At 54.9% G+C, this 20,936-nt stretch overlaps 1 protein-coding gene across 1 annotated transcript; it reads right to left on the bottom strand.

Annotated features, from left to right (window-relative positions):
- Nucleotides 1-1,209: 1,209 nt before the first annotated feature.
- VOLCADRAFT_87706 (uncharacterized protein) lies at nucleotides 1,210-20,191 on the bottom strand (the record flags this gene model as incomplete). Its single annotated transcript, XM_002947335.1, has 16 exons — nucleotides 1,210-1,227; nucleotides 1,826-1,851; nucleotides 2,447-2,456; nucleotides 3,656-3,741; nucleotides 6,453-6,526; nucleotides 6,905-7,236; nucleotides 7,742-7,800; nucleotides 8,511-8,664; nucleotides 9,004-9,062; nucleotides 9,596-9,740; nucleotides 10,562-10,656; nucleotides 11,372-11,546; nucleotides 12,486-13,256; nucleotides 14,452-14,735; nucleotides 14,949-15,131; nucleotides 20,152-20,191. The coding sequence occupies 16 exons, from the start codon at nucleotides 20,189-20,191 to the stop codon at nucleotides 1,210-1,212; spliced, it is 2,511 nt and encodes an 836-aa protein (XP_002947381.1).
- Nucleotides 20,192-20,936: the final 745 nt, after the last annotated feature.

Raw genomic sequence — 20,936 nt, 5'->3', positions numbered from 1 at the left:
AACCGAACGACCCCCTCGGAGCCCCCGCGGCTGCCAGTGCCGCTGCGCCGGCTTCCAGAGGGTGACGACGACGATGAAGACGATGGCGATGGCGGTTGATGAGGATATGAGGATGAGGAGGATGGCGGCGGAGGTCTAGGGCTGTGGGTGTTGTTGCCGTTGGGAAGGACACCGTCCCGCTGCTGCTACTGCTGCCGCAGCTACTGCTATCATGGCGGCTGCTACCGCCGTACGGCTGTCGATCGCCCCTCTGGCCGGTCCTTGTGTCCTTGCGGTGGTACACACCACGCTGGTGATCACCCCTCGGTTGGTTTGTGAGCGGGCGGAGTGGGGTCGGTGATTTCTTACCATGAGCGGCCGTTGTGGAGCAGCGTCGCGCGGTTGCGCGTGTGTGTGAATTTGCGTGGCGGCGCGAGTGTATGTCTGTCTGTATGTATCTATTGCGGGTTAGGGAACCGCTTATGCGGTAGCATCCTTGCAGTAGCGGTAGCAGCAGCAGTAGCACCGGAATGTCACGGAACGGCTCTGGTCTATGAAGGCCATTAAAAAGCTGGCGGGGACACCGGCGGCGGGAGGGTTACCACTCGGACACACAGTACACAGACACACGCACACACACACACGCTCGTGAACACACTCGTGAATACACAGTCGTGTCTCTGCTCTGTCTCCAGCCGCCTGCGGCCCAGAACCACCACTACCATCACCCTCGCATGTGTCGTCGGACCCTAAAACCCGGTGTGTGCTTTCTCACTTTTGGCGGTGTTCTGGCGGCCGGGGCGGACCACATCGCGCGGTCGGAGGGGAGGGGAGGGGGGAGGAGAGGGGAGGGGGGAGGAGAGGGGAGGGGGGAGGAGAGGGGACGGGGGAGGAGAGGGGAGGGGGGAGGAGAGGGGAGGGGGGAGGAGAGGGGAGGGGGGAGGAGAGGGGAGGGGGGAGGGGGGAGGGGAGAAAGCGGCACGGGTAACGTCCGAGCCGCACCGTGGTGGTGTGTCGCGTCCACAGGGTCGGCTTGCGCGAATAGCGATATGGGCCCATGTGATTTATCTATTCAACTCTGGTGGATGACATTTATGTGTCAGCGTATCCGGCAAGGCAGTGCAGGAAATGTGTGTGCGCGCATGTGTTTGTGCTTGTGTATGTGTATTCTGAGCGGAAAAGGGCGCTCTAACGTGTGGGTGTGCGCGTGTGCGTATGTTTGTATGTGTGTCACATCGTGTGGTGTTGCTGCAGGGTGTTGGGGAGGGGAGGACTGGGGGGACTGCAGGAGTGCTGTTTCTTGTGTTCCATGTCCTTTCTTAATCTCTTACTGCGTGGGGGCGGTGCGCAGTGCGGTGCGGTTACTGCGGTGAGGAGCTCAGGACACACGAGGTCTTGTGTGTGTGGGGGGTGGAGCTGAGCAAGGATGGGCTTCCACGCGGGGCATGGAGAAAGGAGAGGGGTTTTAGGAAACGACCAAACGGAAACTCTCGGCCGATAACCTGAGAGCAGCCCTGGAACCTGCCATGCGCACCTCACTCGTGCACGCGCCAAAGCGGGGGCGAGGAGCCCCTCTTTGGAGGACAGGGCCGGCATTTCCACGCGTCGAACAGAGAGTTGAATAATGAATTCGGATCCCGCCAGCAGTCAGTTTTCGGAGCCGTCCAAAACCTCATGCGTTATGATGGATATAACTGTGGAGGGGTTTCGGACGGTACTGGTGGGTTGTGGAATGCGGGTTGGGTTTTACCCGGCCTGACTGACACCGGGTGGGGGCGGCAGGGAACGCGGGGGTCCACGCACGTGTAACGTCCACTACAAGGGCCAAAGGCCTTGCGGCACAGACCTGTGCCACACCTGTTCTTTGTACCCCTGTGTGTGGGGGGGGAGGGGGGGGGGAGGGGGAGAACAGCGCAGCGCTCGCCTTCAACGGTGTGGGGGATGACGTGTCTTTCCGGACCGCTGACAGGTTCGCTACGTGGTGCTGCTGGGGAGAGTGGGAAACCCAGCTGGCCAGCTGGTTCCCACCTTCACACGAGTCTGGAGACCAATGTAACCACCACACGCACACAACTACACACGTTGTCTTTACCTGGGTGTCTGTCTGTATGTCTGTTTGTGTGTTGACGACATCAGCACGGCAAACAGGTGTGTCCCCCGGGGTTGGGATCGCGATCTGGGGATGTCTCGGAAGTTTGGGCAGCACCAATCCAACAAAGCCCTCCGACACGTGGACTCGTGAAGGCGGCCGCGTCATACATCGTATCCATTGCGGTCGACCAATGGCCGTACACTAACAGTTTATTAGAGCAGAAAATACGTTGATACATGGTACGACATACACGACAGGCAACAACGAGCAGTAGTGAGCAGGACAAAGGTCCTCCTGAAAAGGGGGGGGAAAGTGCCCCCGTGCGGCCCAAGGGGTAGGTGGAGTGCTACATCGTGACTGTTGATGGCCACCCACCTTCACCTACCTGTGGGTGAGGTGAGGTGGGTCACCATAGGGTACGGCACCACAGGGTACGGCACCACAGGGTACGGCACCACAGGGTAAAAGGTTCCGCCACGGGGGTAAGGGTCGCATGATGTGTTGTTTTCCCGTCTCCATGGCTAGCTGCATAGCTCATGTTCTTGTGGCTTTGGGGGGGAAAGAGGGCCGAGGGACAGCAGATTGGCGTGGTGGTGCACTGCTGGTGGCCGCCCCAAGGAAGTGGCGTGTTGCCTGACCAAGCAACTCTTTGGGTGATCCTTGGGCATGTGCAGGGGATACATTGTCTTTACATAATGATTCTATTTCGGGTTATTTTAATTGATCGGTTATGCGGTTATGCGAGAGATGGTGAATGGGTGGGGGGGAGAGAGGACGGTGATGACCGGTGGTAAGAGGATGGGCTGTGCCATGCCTTTTATTTCTGAGACTTCTTCAGCCCCTGGATGCCGACTGACATGGATCCCGTCCAACACCGCGACACACAAAACAGAGGAATGGATGAAATTCATCTATGAAATTCCTCTAGCGGCAGCCAGAACGATTCCTCGCACTGCACTCCGCGTTTCGTCTCGTTAATCCTTGCCGCTAAATATTATGAGCTTTTCGAAGCTGGAAAATGCCTATACATCAAATTGTATGTAGTAATAGTGAGTAAATATCTGGATCAAAGTTACGCCACAGGATAATGCGACTCGTTGCCAAGTGTTTTGCCGTTACAAGTTTTTCCGTCAATCATCTCAACTAAAATGAGGGGCTCCTCCATCCTCGCCACTGCTGCCTCCATTCCAGACATACCACCTTCCCCTGGGCTTGTCCAGCAATTGCAACCTTTACCTGAATAACCGATCAATCAACATCATCATCGTTATTATTTCTGACAGCTTATTAAACCGCACCAGGACCAGGAAACTGCCCGAGAAGTGCAACAGCCCACAGCAGCCGCGCAACAGGACACTTGTCAAGAAACACGCCGAAGGGTTAACGGACCTTTCTCCTCGCTCTCTCCCGACCAACTGCTCCCAGCGTTTTTTATATTTCTAGCTGGGCGCCCCTCCCCTCTCTTCCCTTCTCCCCTTGCCCCTTGAACAAACATCTTTTGAAAGGTAAGAACCCAGGAGATACGGTAGTACGGCGACCACGGATTTCATTTCGGGGGATATTACGAAAGATGTTCTCACTCACCCACTCCCACTCCCACTCCCACACCCCCGCCATGCCTACTCTGTTGAAGGAGGTAAAGGATAAGAAGAAACCCGTGTCGACCAGAGCTGAGGAGGCCGCCGGGAGATGGGGTTCCCATGTCCCCGTCTCGCAACCCCTAAAGGGGATGAACCAAAGTCTCTTCTTCTTCCCCTAAAGCGGATGAAGATCTCCCCTCTCCTCCATGCAAACACGCTGCCGCCAGCGGGCCAGCTGAGCATGAGTCTGTCATAACGAGCTGCGGATGGATTGGCATGTGTGTGCATGGCGGCGGCATGTGTACGGAAAAACCCGTATGTGCGGGGGAAAAGAGGTGCCTGCCGAGGGTGAGCAGAAAAGCGGTGATGACGCACTTTCTTCCAGGCACATTGGACGAATGCCCACTCATGCATGGCTCCTGTCCGGTGGCTTGCAGATTCCGGCAAAGATAAGAAGTAACATCTGTACTATTCATACGTCCGATTCGGCACGGCGCCCCCTTGACGCCTCCCTTCCCGCTCTGCGCCAAAGAATTCAAGTTGCAACATAGTCGGGAGTCAGTATATGCCAGAAGCCCGGTGCATTGCCGGCGCGCATGCCCCAGGGACTGTCCTTAAAGGTGTGGAACAGGGGGGCATATCTTAACCCGTGGCCGCTACCCGGCGAAACCCTGCCTTCCCCGGTGTATCGGGGCACCCTCATCCAGTCACCCTAGTCAACATCTCAGTGGATCGCTCAGGTTCCGCACCCACCACCAGCATCCAACGGAATCTACCGGACCGACAGCGGCCCAACTCCATTCCTGATCAGCTCGTAAGTTAACTTTATCCCAGGTCACCACCGTCCATCAACTAGGGGCGCAATACCGTCCACCATCGGAAGGATTTTCGACCCTGACAGGTCTCGATCCCGGGATCTCCGTTACCAGTAATGCCTAACCCTATATAGCTTATGCTGCCTCACGGCACAACTACAATACGCTAACCCGCACTGACATGCAAAGAGGTGCCTCCTTGGTTGTGGGCTACCTATTCCCGTTCGATAAAATGTATGGCAGTGTACGACTGCACTGCATTTTTGACGCTGACGTGGCTAAGCGGCGAGGATGTCGACGTCCTACGCTACGCCACCCTGATCATCCCTCCGCTGCAACTCCTGCGCGCCTCCTGTACCTTTGTGACATATCACGCAATGCAAGGACCAAATGCAAGGTGCAAGCTTGAATAACGCATTATCAATATGCTCTGGATCCGGGAACTGAACTGAACACATGTATTCCCCGAACACCCCCGAATTTATGTCCTAGCTAAGCATCGCCTTAGTAAATAAACGTATCAAAGCCTTAACCGAAAGATTAATACATGTACGTGGCAAAGGCGCCACAAAGGGAACCATGTCAAAAAAGACGGCCAAAGTAGTGGTCCGATGCAAATGGCATGGTGAACTCAACAAAGTCACCTCTGGGCCTTAACTCAGAGACTGGAATACCGCCCTTAGCAGTGCATATGAATTCCTATCCTGCAGCTAACAACATCCCGACTGTCCGTCGGGGAAGATCGACTGCCGGTTCGCTTCGGCGATCGCCTTTCCTGATCTTTCCTTCCTATCTGCGACTGAAGCCCAGAGGGAAAAACACCAGCGCGCTTTCCTACAGCGTCACTGCTACCATTCAACCATATTGTACGCAACGCGCGCCGATCGCGGCCCGCCAGTTCTTAAGAAATGGCGGAAGCAACAAACAGAGTTCCGCTGCCCCTTACTGAGGACTTGACGGACGACTCTACTGAAAACAAGGACGGGGAATGCAATGATAATCATCGATCCTTCATGAAAAGTCACAGCCTGCTGTATTTATATGGTGACAGTCGCTGAAGCCTTGCGACTTCTAACTGCATCGCGAAACACTTGAGATTGCTTAATTTAGCAACCTTCGGTTCGGAGGCTACGCGACACGTACAGGCCTCCTGCCATCACAGCAAAACGTTTCCTATTTACTTATAAGTTGCCCTGCGCACGATGGTTGAAGTTGGCATGATTAATACTCGCTCGCGTCATGACTTTTTCGCGCAAATGTCGTTGAACATGCTGCACCTCCCTCCTCAGCAATGAGCCAGCTTAACCAGGCTTAACAGTTATCAACCTGGGGAATGTGAAACGTTACGTGAATTTCAAAGTTGCTATAATTTTGCACGAGTGAAATGCCACGCAAACAGTAGGGGATCGCTGTACGACTGTCGTCTTTTTCGATATCTATCTATTTCTTCGGATAGCCTTCGGCCCTAGGGCCCTAGGGCCCTCGGCTCCGTATGGACCCGGTACACCTTTTGAGGGTAAGGCGCTTTGCTAATCAAGGTGTAACTAACACACACACACACACACACACACACACACACACACACACACACACACGCACACACACACACACGCACACACACACACACACACACACAATCGCACACAATCGCACACAACCACACACAACCACACACAACCACACACAACCACACACAACCACACACAATCGCACACAACCACACACAACCACACTCGTCCGACGAAGCCCTAACAAATTTCACTCAAAATACCATGAAGACCAGCAGCAAGCAGATAACATGCGACACAGGGAGGATGCCAGCAGACAAACGACGGAAAGATGCGACTCAAGACGGGAGGCACGGACAGGTTAGGGAAGGTAGGTTATGGAAATGGCATTCGGTCCTCTTAATAAGATCGAGGAAAGAACCGGCGGAAACGTTCAAACCAGACGAGTCGCCACACAAGGACACCCACACAAACCCACCCACCAGGCCGTCACAATCGTTGTCGACGTTGTCAAAGCACTGACTGCCGGACTCCGGCTCGAACTGCTCAGCCCTGCAACGTTTGCCATTACCGAGGTAAAAGAGAGGGGCTGGCTTTGCTGCATGCGGGGTACTGAAACGTCGGGAGTCAAAACGCCCATACCCCGAAGTTGCCCGGCCTGACACTGGGCACTCAGCCTGGAGTAGGACCGCAACTATAGCCACAATCACGAGTACAGCCTCGCTTTCTTGTAAAAGGGCATCTAATTTAAGTAGGGGCAGCTTTACGCTAGCCATAGGTGAATTTCATGAAGCCAGCACCTCCCATTACGGAACCCAATGGAGAATTTCCACTCCTGTAAGGTGCCGCTACAGGGCTGCCTACCATCTACCGCAACCGGTACCACCAACGTCACCAGATCGCCAAAACCAGCGCCCCTTCATCACGCACCTGCACAACGCAACTCGCGCTACGCCGACCACCAGATCGATCCTCATCACCCGCACTACGAGCAGCGGAGAGATCGCGTCCTGGGGCAGTGTACTGCCTGGCCTCGGCCAGAGACTGCCCCAGCTGACATCGTTTGCGGGGACGTCCAGGGTTGCGAGTAGCACTGGGGACGTGCAGCCCTGCGACCCGTAGCCGTGCATGTGGACCTGGACCTTGTTACGGAAGGGCGCCGCCAGCCCTGCGTCGGTGTTTGTGGCGGTCTGGCGGCGGAAGCTGACATACAGCTTATCACTGGCGCCCCAGCCGCTGGACATCCAAGTCCCCGGCAAGATCTGCATCCCAGGGCAAGGGTGCGTATGTGGATATATATGTAAGTGTGCGAGAGAGAATGTGTGTGTGTGTGAGTGTGTGTGGAGATATGTGAGTGTGTGCTGGAGGTGTGTGTGTATGTGTGTATTTGTGAGTGTGGCGTACATGCCATGTCTCCCTATGTATGTATGTTGCGCTCTCCTAGGCAAGTCCTTGGGACCAGGATGGCGCCACCATTACATCCAGTCTACCCGGCGCATGGAAAGCCTCTCCTGGGCTAGTAACCTTGCCGATCGGCCTGATCTTCACTTGTTGGTTAACTGAGTTACAAAAAATGCCAAAAACTCTGAAGCAGAAAAGCGTAAAAAAATGTCCAGAAGGCAGCGTTTCCCCTTGCGCAGGATTGCGTTCGACTTACGTGGCATGCAGGTTTTTGGAACGACTCGCGTCCCCTCCCCTCCCCTCCCCGCGCAAAACACGACATCGACCGGATTCTCGCCGTGACGTCTTTTCCCCCCTGTAACGAACCTGCAACGAACTGAAGTGCGAGTCCGCGAGGCCCCGCAGTGCAAAGGTTGTCCATGTGCCTGAAGGCCGCCAGGACAGACCAGGCGGCGAGGTAGGTGGGTAGGTGGGTAGGTGGGTAGGTGGGGCGAGCGCAGCTCGGTATTGGGATCTATGAAGCGATGAGCGAGTAATGACGAATAATGGACCCCGAGTGCTGACCGTTGTGCTTGTGCATTGATGTACAACAGGTCGCTGTGGAAGAGACGCGAAGTGAGCCCACATGGGACATGTCTTACGTGGCCAATCGGGCTGTGGGCTGCCATCTGAGCTGCCAATCCTGATTTCTAGGAGAGCTCGCGAGTTCATGGGGGCCACGACAATGAGGAGGGGTCCCCCGATGGTGGCGAACTCCCCCTCAGCAACTTTTACCCGGGTCCCCAGGTTGCCTATGCTGTGCCTATGCTGTTCCCTAACGAGTGATGGGCGGGTGATGGGGAATGACACTCCCCACTGGCGGGTTCGGGTGGTTTCCAGACCGTGACGCGGACGAGGTGACGCCTTTGTAACTCTTCAGGCTTATGCTGTCGTCCTGTATACTGGGTTTGGTTTGGTAACGGGGAGCATCAGTGATCCCGTCAGATTCACTGTCCAGCGGCCGCGGGCTGCTTGTGAGCTCTGGGTGGGCGGAAAACTGGCAATAATCGGACAGCACGGGGAGTTTGCATGGCGTGCATGTATGGCGGGGAGGTTGCGCTGAGCTCAGTGGATCAGTGGCTGTACAGATCCGTACCTGGTAGGAGGTTATCCGCTCCCAAAACCTCCTGAGGGACCGTCCAGCCTAGCCACACGCTCTGTGCCGCGTTGTAATGCGTGGGGACTTGTACGAAGCCCATGGGGCAAGATTCGTCGCCGTACTCAAGTAGTACACCATTCTCGTCGTACCCCTGCAGCAGTTGTAACAGGGAATGTGAAGCAAGGATTGTCATTAGGATATGGCCAGGTTCCCAAAACCCCTGGCAATACATGCAAGCTAAAACACATTTTAACTTATTTTCTCCCCGCGCATACGTTACGTTTAACCAGCCCCATGGCCTGCCTCAGGGCTTTGCGGCAGGGTGCCTAGTAATTACGTTCCGCCCGAAGCCACCTAATTAACCTGTCCGGGGCCCCAACCCGGCATAAGTCCGTGAGGGATGATAATGTAGACCAGGACGAAGGCCTGCTGGCGCAATTCTGCACGTCCTGTACGACAACTGTGTCATTCGCCGTACACAAGTACGCACCCTGGAGTGCATTAGCCCAAGGTTGTGTCCCATCTCATGCACAAGGAGCCGCAATTGGGCTGCAGGGGCAGATAAATGACAGGCACATTATTTTATGGATGGTCCCAGATGTAGCAAATATGCTAATAAGGCGTGGCATGGTGTCCCTGCAAGAGTTTAGGTTCAGTCCCGATAAAGAGCGGTTTAAATTTTCTCTAAGACTATAAGCGGGTGGATGCGTCCTCATGCTGATGGACCCGAAACGGTGATGGACCCGAAAAAGCGGGTGACATACAGCGGGTGGCAAACTGGTAGAGCACGAACGTGAAAGACCTGATAAATAATGGAACAAAGGAGAACCTACTCCTTTGCCCTTGCTTTGCCCATCTCTTCCTCACAGCTCAGTAGTTCAGTAACAGGCACACAACCGAGGGGAGGGGCATGCAGCAGGTAAGAGGGGGAACAAGGTAACAACGAAGGCACAGTGACTCTCTGCCTATCGCTGACAGGCAGACTTCTCCTGAACGGGGCGGATTCCCCTCGCACATATCTCCCACGTTCACTGCCTGACAGTCAAGAGGCCTCTTCCTGACCAGCTAACTGTCCAGCTTACCGTTAGAGCCTGAGACGGCGCCAGTCCACACTCGCACCGGCAAAGGGCTGTAAGGGCAGTTTATTGTGCCCCAGGAACTGCTACCGATCACATCTGGTAGCAGGTAAACCCTTGTGTCGTAGCGGTCCGCGGGGATCCCAAGAGCCTGCAGAAGCAAGTCGAGCCAATCGAACCCCCGGAAAGCACGCGACATCTAAGTGAGTATTCTGAAGAGCGAGGACCTGGGGAAAGGCCGCGCCGCACGCCCAGGCTACAGGATATGCATGGATGCGGCTGCTTTTCTTGTCTTGTCGTGCATGAGGCCTGCATCACCGCGTTAAATCCGCGGGCCTTCACAGGTGGCCGGGTGCCTCCCCAGACCTCGTACAGGAAGAGGTCCCTTGGTGCCCCGCTGGTGTCACGGTGAAGCCTTTTCTCTCCTGTTGAGTGTTGCAAATATAGACTATTCATCATATCTTCTTGCCCTGTGGAATTGCAGCGCGGCGGAGGTGTGAAGCTTCTCCGCGTTAACCCTAACACCCTGGTTGACAGATTCCCGCTATGTGACCTATTTATTAACCATGGCCCCGTCGTGGCCGTGATTAGGGCTTCTCCTTAGGAAGAGGGGCCAGGGGAATGTCCATGATTGCCTGGTGCTGCCAGAGCCGTGGCACGGTGCTAAAGGCTTTTTCCTGAGCTCTTCAGGGACTTCTGTGGCCAATACAATACTGGGTTGCGGGCAGCACCAACAACGATCCGTTCGGATTCGCGATACCCGCATTCATCACTACAGCCTGAGGAGATCGTGAGGAATCAGCACTGACAGATAGATGGAAAGCTAGGCTGGCTATTATGCAGACAAGGTAGGCTGCTAGGCTGGTAGACAGGCTATTAGCCAGTAATGCGGACATCTATGCATGTGGATTTTATCATTACGGCACGCTGGTTCTACGCTATGAGGTTGAGCTGAGCCCCCGTCTGCCGTACCTTGGCTGCGGAATCCGCCGCCTCCGCCATGCCCGAGAGAATGCCTTCGTCTGGCGTGCTGGTGACTGACCAGCGCACACCGCGAGAGCTTGTCCCTGCAGCACTCCAGGTCGATTGAAATGGTTGGCTTTGTGAGTATGTTAAATAGGGCTGGTCTGAAAGTCCTGGGTTCGATTCCTGGGGAGACCCCGACATTGTCGGGAGCGTGAGATTATGGCTAGCTGCTGAGATGTGGAGTTGAGGTCACAGTTGATGGATCGAGATTCGCACGCTGGATTGGTGGCGATTGCTGAACCCTCTGTCTCTTCGGATGTTCGGGTGAAATGATGAGGAAGGATCCTAGAAGGCAGGATCAATCGCCTTGGACTTCCAGTTCGTACGGCGTAGTACAGTGTGGTAATGGTGAATGGTGCTGGATGGCGTGATAAATCGTAGAAATGACAATGTGTTCAAGTGGCCCAGAAGCCTCCCACTATGTAACAATTCAAAAAAAAAGATCCGATTAGGACTTAGATTTGGATCCAGGTTTGAGGTCATGGACTGGGGAGGGACGGCCGGCAATAATTCTAGTACAGTACAACAAACCGACCCGGTGCGGTACATATATACCTGAGTCAGCCTACCGGAGTGTCACCACCCCACACAAGATATCGCCAACCCGCCCTACATTCTCCGACACAATTCACCCGAAACCAGCGCATGGGGCTCCCCCTCATCCCCCCTAGTTTTCCATTAACAGTCCCTAGCAAAGAAGCCCTCAAACCCCGTTGATACCATGACGGACGGTTTTAAGGTTCGGAGACTTCGGACCTGAGCAGGGGATGGACACATGGAAAGGCACCACGCGGGTGAAGTTGACGTTGGCGGGCATTGAGAGGTCGCCGAAGGAGCCCTTCTCAAAAAACGGGCGTATGTCTGTCGCCCATACTTCCTGCGCGGACGCCCACAGCCGGTGTGCATAAACCGGTGATGGCAGTGTGGTAGACTCTGTGTGTGTGTGTGTGTGAGAGAGAGAGAGTGTGTGTGTGTGTGTGTGAGAGAGAGAGAGAGAGAGAGAGAGAGAGAGAGAGAGAGAGAGTGTGTGTGGGTGTGTGGGTGTGTGGGGGGGGCGGGAAGATGATGCATGCAAAGACAGCATTCATGCAAAAGCGGGTTTCAGCAGCACATTACAGCACAGCGATAGCAAATTAAGTCAAGCTCAGTATAGCACAGGAAAATGCATTACACCTCAGCACACTGCATCACATCACATCACATCACAGCACAGCGCAAGACAGTGTGACAAGGCTTAAGAAAAAGATAAAAAGGATGATCCCCCAGGGTGTGGGGAAGGGGCAATAGTGACACTCGTGTCGCGCAAGACTGGAGTGTGGGAAGAAGAGGATCACCCGAACCCAGAGTCCTACAACAACATTGTCGGTGTCGGTCCCGGCCCCGGTCCCGGCTTCGTCAACTTCCACAACATAGGGAAACCTAGGGGCCTGACCCAGAGGCAGTGCAAGCCGGTGCTGTGTATGACTTATTAAAGTTGACCCTGCTACTGTTGCCGTTTTAGCTTGTGTCGCAGCTGCTGCTGCGGATGGGACTTTGGCCCCTGACACTATATTATTTGTGGATGAATGATGTCGCTGTCATTGAGCGAAGGCACCTAGCAGAGCATCCCAAGAGCAGAGCGAGCTCCGAGTCCTTCAGCTAGCCAACCCTACCAACCCTACCTTGGCAAACCTCAGCTAGCTAGCTGCCCCCGCAGTATCCATCTTTTCCTTGCTTCAGTAGCATGCATGCTTGAAGTGAGACTGTGACGGCCGCACCATCAAAGGACTGAGTATTTACTTTGACACGAACAACTCGCTTTTGTCAAGCGGCCCGCGGACCCAACCTGGCAAGCAAAAGGTTGCTTCCGGCCGCCGCTTGCAATTCTCACCTGCATAAATGTCATGTTTGCCGAAGACTCAATACCACAGATATCCACCGCAAGCACCATAATCCTCATCATGTCGGGCACAATTCCCCAGGGTGGGGTCGGGGGATGCCGAAAGGAGATCTCCGAAAAGCCCTCGACCGCCTCCTGAAATGTTGGAAACTGGTTCCGCATGGCGGGTGTATACGGTGGCGGTGACGGCCGCGCCGGTCGCCGCGGTAGTGGGGGAAATCGGACCGTTGGAGGGCGCGGGCTGGGGCTGAGTCGCATTGGTGGCGGCGGCGGCTTCCGGGGCTGGGGTGGCGGGTTTTTGGGGTACGGCGGGCTGGGGCTCGGCGGGTGGGGACTGGGGCTGGGGTGTAGTGGTGAACTGGGATGGCCTGGCAGCCTTGGGTTTGGTGGGAAGGGGCTTGGTCTTGGTTGCGGCGGGCTGTGGTCGGGTGGAGGGGGGCTTGGGTTCGGGTTGGAGGGTGGAAGAGGGCTTGGGCTTGGTTGCGGCGGGCTGGGACGCGATGGAGGGGGGCTTGGGTTCGGGTTGGAGGGTGGAAGAGGGCTTGGGCTTGGTTGCGGCGGGCTGGGACGCGATGGAGGGGGGCTTGGGTTCGGGTTGGAGGGTGGAAGAGGGCTTGGGCTTGGTTGCGGCGGGCTGGGACGCGATGGAGGGGGGCTTGGGTTCGGGTTGGAGGGTGGAAGAGGGCTTGGGCTTGGTTGCGGCGGGCTGGGACGCGATGGAGGCGGGCTTGGGTTCGGTGGCGGGTGGGAGAGAATGGAGGACTGAGAACAGGTGGGAACGGACTGGAGCGGGTGGGAGGTGGGGGACTGGGCCGCCGCAGCAGAGGACTACCGCGAGGTGGGAGGCTCGGGCGCGGCGGTGAGCGGGCCGGGCGTGGTGGCATGGGGCTTGGACGCGGAGGCAGAGGGCTGGGACGAGGGGGGTTGTTTGGGCGCGGTGGTCGAGGGGTGCGATGCGGCGGTGAGCTAGGCCTTGGCAAGTTCGGTGGCGGGATCTGCCGGGGTGGTGGGCTGAGAGGCGGGGGAGGCCTGGGCGGCGGGGAGCGGCGCGGTGAAGGAGGTGGTCGAGGGTTTGGCGGCTTCAGGACTTTAGGTGGGGAGCCTGGGAGGGTCCCAGGTTGACTGCTGGGTGTTTTGGATGAGTTCCGGGGATATGCGGGCAACGGGGGGCTGGCCTGGGGTTTGCTATCTTGCGGGCGGGGAGGCAACTGATCCCGCGGTCGCGGCGGCTGGGGGTTTCTTTGGGGGCTAGGTTGTGGCGGCAGTGCTGAAAGGGAAGGTGAAGGCGCAGGAGGGGTTGGGTGAGGAGGTAGAGGTGGTGCTGATGGCGGCGGTGTGTTTGGTGGGGGTGGCGGTGACTCCTCCTGCATGCTGGGCGGTGGGGATGGCGGTGGAAAGTATCCTGGTACTGGTGGTGGTGGTGAAGGGGACGGCCTGTCTGCAGCCGTCTGCAGCAGCCGAAGGTGGAGAGGGGGAAGGGGGAAAGCGTAACGTGGGGGACAAAAAACAGAAGCACGCGAGTGAAATGCCTACAGAGCGAGGTGCAGGCAAGTCTGGTCCGGCATGGAAGAAAGTCCACCACGATCCACCGGAGGTCTACTCCGTGGAAGAAAAGGGCACATTAAGGGGGCCGAAAGTTCAGCAAAAAACCCTAAGACCCTTCCGCAAACCCTAAGCCGCCGCGGCTGCAGGGCCGATGGAGACGTGTCGTGTCGTGTGGGGCCATGCGGGCCACCAGGGCCATCAGAAGCCGCCGCACAGCTGCTGCGAGTGAATTCTGATGATAGCCGGCATGTAGGATCGCGCTCATGTGGTGCTGTGGGAGAGGCAACCTACGTGCAGAGGTTGATAGTTGGTTGATGGCGGTTGCGGCAACGGCCTTGCAAAGGTTCCTATGGTGGGAAGCTTGGGAGTTGTGACATTTCTTGCTCTACGAGTCACCGCGGAAGATACCCACCCCGGGGGGCAACACACCGCCATCACCTCCGCCTCCTTCGGTACCTCCGGCGCCTTCACTGCTGCCGTACACGCTTTCGCTGCTTGTCAAGCTTGCATTTGTAGGGGCAGCCAACCAGCTCCCGTCCTTGCCAACCTCACTGCCACCACCGTCGCTTCCGCCGCCACCGCTACTTTGGCCTCCTCCGCCATTTTTTGCTATCCTGATGTGCGTGAGCAGCTCCACTCGTACCCAGCAGGGCCGGCTGGTAATGCCACAGAGGCCCCTCACGTAAACCTTCTGACCTGCAAAACGCGACAGGCAGTTAGGGGCACCTCGATTAGGTTCACCCACCTGACGGTGCAGCCCTGCCAATAGCCGCAACTCACAGACGCCGACTAATCTTTTCGGGCATACTGTAGCGCGATTCATTCGTTCCTGTCAGACAGATCATGCGTTTGTTCTGTTTTGCGGCATGGCGCGGCGTGTTCATGCATTGTCGGGCCCTAGACCCCCACCAGTTTGCAGTGGACCTCTTCCAGCCGCAGCCGCCGCAGCCGCCGCCGGCATCACCGCCCCTGCCCCCGATGGCGACGACGATGGTGACGGAGGAGGAGGATTCCGGCTCCAACTGAGGACCCAGCTTTTGCCGTTCGTATCGATGAGCCTCACCGTGCCATCGTCCCGGAACCTGACGGTTCCTGCATGGTGTCACGTACGGTGCACGGCGGTGTTCTGGGGTGTACACCACAATCTATCTTGCTGCGTTTTATGCTTTCCCCCCACACCAAAGGAGCGGCCCGGCGGGGGACGACTAAGAGGAGTTATCGCCTGTGAGCGTATCCAGGGAAGGATGGGGAATACTGGTAACTGTCACTGGTGGTTACCGGTGAGCGTTATCTGGTATTCGTCGGTTAATTACCGGAAGAAGATGACTGGTAAGAGGTTTGTGATGAGGGTGACCCAGGGTGACTGGACTGGCGCCCATCACAGACAGTAACAGTAACCGGCGGTATGGCCATCCGTTGCGGCACTCCTGGACACTGATTGATACAGTAGAAAGACATGCGGAATCTTGATTTACGGGGAACAGCTTTACTTCAAATCTTACAACGTCGTGTTACCGTCGGGGCCAGACACCGGCAAACACTTCAGGCACTTCGGGTCGTGTACCGAAACTCCCGAAATCAGAAGTAGAGTTCCCGAAGCCGACCCGTTTGCAGAAATAGAGGACCATCCCGCCTACCGTCCCATACGAAAGCTCCCCTCTGCGGCACGAAGGGAGCCCCGACGGCCGGAGCCGGCAGTCAATGATGCGGTCACGAGCCATGACCGCGCTATGAGCAAGACAGAAATAGACCGTTGGTTCCCGAAACCAGACGTACTCCTTTTGCCGATGTCTGGTCCGGGCCGGCTGCCATTCTGCTTCCGTTGCCCTTACCTGTCACGTTGCACCGATAACGTCCGGCAACGGCAGGTTGCTGCTGCTGCTGCTGCTGCCGCTGCTGTTGTTGTTGTTGTTGTTGTTGTTGCAGGAGCCGCAGCGGACCACTGACTGCTCTGTGCATGTACTGGTTACCACCAAAGACGGTTGCGGGACAGATCAGCAAGAAGCCCAACAGCGTGGACATAATCACGCGGGTAGCTTTTTTCTTCGAGCGCCTCCCACGCGTGCCGTACGGGCTGGTCCCGGAGGCTCCATGAGTCCCCATCGCCCTCCCGGTCAGTAGCCGTAGGGTTGCCTCCTGCAGTTTCTGATTGTTTAAGGGAATGGAGCGGAATGTCTCTGCTGAGTAACCGTCCTGGGGAGGTCTTCTACGATATGCTAGAAGGGGTAAATCATGTCACTGTTATTGTGCAGATCAGGAGGACAAGGAATTTGATCAACCCAGGAGGACATATGGACTCATATGCGCACGCTGAACGATCATGTAGCTGCTTCCGAACGATAGTAAGGTGCCGTAAGCGGCAGTGCCAATCCTTCACCTTGTAGCCAGATACATGTTGTACGGTAGGAGAACTTACAAGGCCAAGCAGAGTGGAAAGACTTCTTGCCGAGAACCGCAAAGCCTGCCATCACCAAGGGTTCGCTGCCATTCCATGCCATGGAAAACATCGTCAGAGCCCCTGCGATATTAATTATATTTAACGCATTGCCCTGAGGTACCAAAAGAGCCAATGAACGACTAACGTGTATACGAGACGGTTTGAATTATGGCCGATTTTGGAATACAACGGAGTTTTCATGCGCAATCTTCGTCTGGTGGAAGCGTAGTTGATACCTACATCCGATGGCGCAACAAAGCAGCATCCCATTTGGCATTTCGTATGCTGTACGCCCGCCGCTACTTACTATGTTGCCAGGTAGCTGCCAGGCGCCATGGAACCTTACATCGCAAGGATTTTAATCATTTTACCTAACTCGTTTAAGCATATTCTGAGTAATCCCCCCTTCAGAATGTTGGAGTAAGGAAAGTGCACCTTACAGTTAGCTGTTTCGTAATGCCTGATGCGCCATGCCGTCAAACCTCTGATCTGTTAGTCGCCACTTCCTACGCACCTGTGGCTATGTCACATCAGCTCCGTATATGTACGGCCCCGCATGCCGCCTCTTGTGGCGGCCTTACCCTTTCCAGATCATTGCAGAAACAGGAGCTAAAAGCTGCAAAAGGTAATTATTAACAAGATGAAGTGGTGAGATGCACATCTAATGCGCAGTCAACACCACCGTCGCTATACTTTCGGAAGGTGTAGGACCGCACATAAACAAACAACGGTCAATCAATAGACATCTCTTACTGCCCGCCACAACCCATAAAATTACCCCACGCACCATACATGGGCAAATAAACTCGCTCCGTGTGAGGAGAGGTGCGGAGTTAGCATTAGGGGACGCCGTAGGCCTAATCCCCGTAGTGCTTGCTTGTTTCGTTTTAATTCCGACATGCATACGGGGGAAACCCAAACGCACGCTCTTCCCGTCCAAATGATGCATCTTGAAACACGTAATAACGCAATTTACTGGCAAGCGTAGGTGGCTAGCGCTACCTAGCCAGCTACTGCGTACGATTTCGAATAAGGGAAATGCTTGGAAATGCACTGGTGGGAATGTTTCCATGCCATGGGCTTGACTTTATTGCCGAGCGGGATATGCGTCAGGATAAGTTAAACCTTTGGGTCGGTATGTCTAGGACCAAACCACCGCGCGGAAAACACCCCGCGGCCCGACGCCGCACCTCCTCATAGCGGCCATTTATTTCGGGCTCGCGTTCGTCGTTCCGCTGTGCTGGACGACAGGTTCTAGGAGGCCGACATACAGCCGACCCACTTTTTGCGATGCGAGCCCTGAAAGACTCGCGCCCGTGAGTCGACAATGTACTGGTGGAACAAATGCTGGGCACGGGTGCATGCCTACTAGTTTGGGGCCGTCCAAGCCGCCGTAGGGGGATCGCCATGCATGGTGTGTACCTTTCCGGGCCGTTTCTGTCCTGTGCAGTGGTTGGGTGCGAGGAGCCCCGCCGGCGATCTGGTTGAATCCCCAATGGTAATCCGCAATGGTAAGGACAATCACTCCAACACAAAGTAATTGGTGGATGGTGCTGTATGGTGATTAAATCTTAGGACTGACGATGTGATCAAGTGGCCCAGAAGCCTTTCACTCTGTAACAACATGTAATTTGGTCCACAGTGCGACAGGACGATGATGCTGCCTGGACAACTTGGCCGCACTTGCTGCGATCGTGAGTAGCTCAGCAGGGCGTGCTGCTGTGCTGCTGCAGCTCCGAGACCTCAAGGAAAAGACGCGGTCATCACATTTCATGGATGAATATCAATAAACCATTTAAATGCTGTATAGGTCGACGAGCAGCACTGCTTGACTGTGGCTATGGACCTGACTAGGAAGATCGATATACGGATACGCTTTGACCTACAGATTTCAGGCAGAAGGCGCATTCAAGCTTAAATTTACATGTTCTGACTTTGATAACTTTGATAACCATTTTGATCGAAGAGTTGGAAGACTGAAAATAGATAGGTCCAAAAGTATTTACCTTCAATACCAACTCTCAAATCTAATGTTTGATTGTGTGTGGTTGTTACATTGATGTTTGATTGGAGTGATAAAGAAATCAAGATAATGATATGTATAGTCTAGAAACCCAAAGATTCTTGGAAAATGTTCGTCGAATGCGTTCGTGGCCAAAGGATGCTATTAACCGTACCGTGCTATAGCCGTTAGCGTGCATGGCTGCTGAGTGATATCTGCCAAAAGGATGAGGTGGCTTTAGGGGTAAGGACATACATGATGTTGTTTCAGCCACAACCGTACGTAAATCATACCGGAGGCGAACGAGTTTACCGAAAGGGCGTCGATGCGAACCTCGACTGGGCGACAGCATGGTTCATTGATCCTGTCACGTGTGACGTCAAGTTTTGAACTTGGAAATTAAATTCAAGGCCAAGGGCTTCGCAACAAATGTGAGCTTTGTTTGGTCCAATTCGGCCCAATGTCGGACGAAACTGGAAAAATGGTGTGCAGCGGTATGACATATGACGCATAGCGATATCACAGCTCGTTCGTGTTCGATCCAGTTTCTGGACATAACATTGAAATGCCAGGAAGAACATAATTCATTTTGTCGGGCGCGGTCCCAAGTGGCGAATAGGATGTCAGCTTCTTTGAACCTGCTGGAGATGGAAAAGACGCAGGTCCTCGTAATAAGCCTCCCTCAATTTCTGTAGGTAGGAAAACCTGCTACTGAGCCGCAACCTCTCATAACAGGCCAAATAATACGACATGAGTAAGCATTGCATAATTGGGACGGGAGGTTGCAAGGAGTGACGGAAGACAGATTGAAACATGGAGTAAACATGCAAAGCAACAGACCTATACAGACGGACAAAACAAAAAAGTCCCACAAACACAATATACCATCTGGAAAGGCACGACCTTGTCGGGGACGAACCCTGCACACCACAACTCCAGCACAACGGTGGGAAAATGAACAAAAAGAGATTTGGTGGCGTCTTGCGGTTGATGGGGTGCCTATGTTAGGAAATTCCCATCTTAGGATGTCGCGCCCAACGATATGTGGTTGTGGAGGTTATCCAATAGGTTCAGTGGGAGGTGTATCCCCTCGCTATCATCATTTCTGGGCCTGTCCGGTGGCACAGGCAATAGCAGATCAACTTACTCTTTCAATAGGATTGCCAGTCTCAAGGGAGCAACTTTGGCTTATCCAAGCCCCACAATCAGTGCAACAATGTGTTTGGGATGTTGTGGCTCTTGCTGCGGTGTCAGCCATGGAGCATGGGAGACGTTATATGGCTGCAAACATGAAAACCAACCCGGCACTGTTACCTGGTCCTTCCCTTACGGAAGAAGCAATTTGTCGAGTTATTATTGATTTTTGGGGCCGCATTCAGGGTTTCGCAGCTTTAGGAATTCCACGAAAAGGTTGGGAATCCGTTGGCGCACATCACCCCTTTTTGAGGATTATATCTGGCAAATTGATTTGTTCGCGAGAGCGGTTACCGATGAGAGGTTAATTATCTGAGATGATAATCTTTTGGTATATTAGTCTCTACTGCAGTGCACGGCCAGCTGGCCCGATGGCTCTACTCTTCGGGAGTCTGGAGCCCACTGTAACAACCACACACCCACAACGGGCATTCGTGCAGCGACCCCACTTCACACGCTCTTCATTACCACACACTCACCGCCGGAGTACTTCATATCGACTTCGTCGGGATCTCCCATTTGAAGCGATACACGTCCTGATACACGTCCTTAGAACCGCCGCATAACACGGTCATCGGCAATGGACCAGAAACAAAACAACATAGAATTTTTCTAAAAAAGTCCCACAAGCAACGAGAAACCTGAACACTGGCAAGTGCACGATACCTCTCAATAAAGCAAAAACATGCGTCAGATTTGAGAGAGCCGCAAAGTACCTTTCAAGACTACCCACTTCACCTCCCGCACCACTCTCCACTCTCCACTCCTCAGAATGAACAGCCAAAGGTGGGCCAGGAGAGCAGCCGCCTCGTCCTGGAATGAAGTTCGCATTAGCGCCCAGAGCTAAGCTGCAAGGGATGGAGGTGGTGATTATGAGAGGCAGTTGCCCAGGGCTCCCAAAATAAGCGTGCTGCCATTCAAGGACATCGCAAGCGAGGGAGTGAAGCACAAGGACCCTAGCAACTCGGAAAGTGCAGGCAGGGTAGGCATCCCACAAGGCCGCAGACGAGCGAGTCTGCTGACATGCAAGGTCTTGCCGGAAGTCGGGGGCCTCCATCATCAAAGAGGTCCTGCAAAGAAAGCTGCGCAGCGGACCGGGAATCAAATCCCACAGAATTATTCAGGATGCATCCATTACTGGTTTAGCTGTGTGCCTTTCTAGTCGCTAACATCATCAGCTTGCCATCGGGAAGGTGACGATGCGGCATCCTCCCGTGCTAACAAATTTAGCAGCAGTCATGCCCAGTCAAGACGTTGTCAGGCT

Source organism: Volvox carteri (assembly GCF_000143455.1).
Source record: "Volvox carteri f. nagariensis unplaced genomic scaffold VOLCAscaffold_6, whole genome shotgun sequence".
NCBI lineage: Eukaryota > Viridiplantae > Chlorophyta > Chlorophyceae > Chlamydomonadales > Volvocaceae > Volvox > Volvox carteri.
The sequence above is the reverse complement of the archived record's forward strand: the minus strand, read 5'-3'. Positions and strand labels throughout refer to the sequence as shown.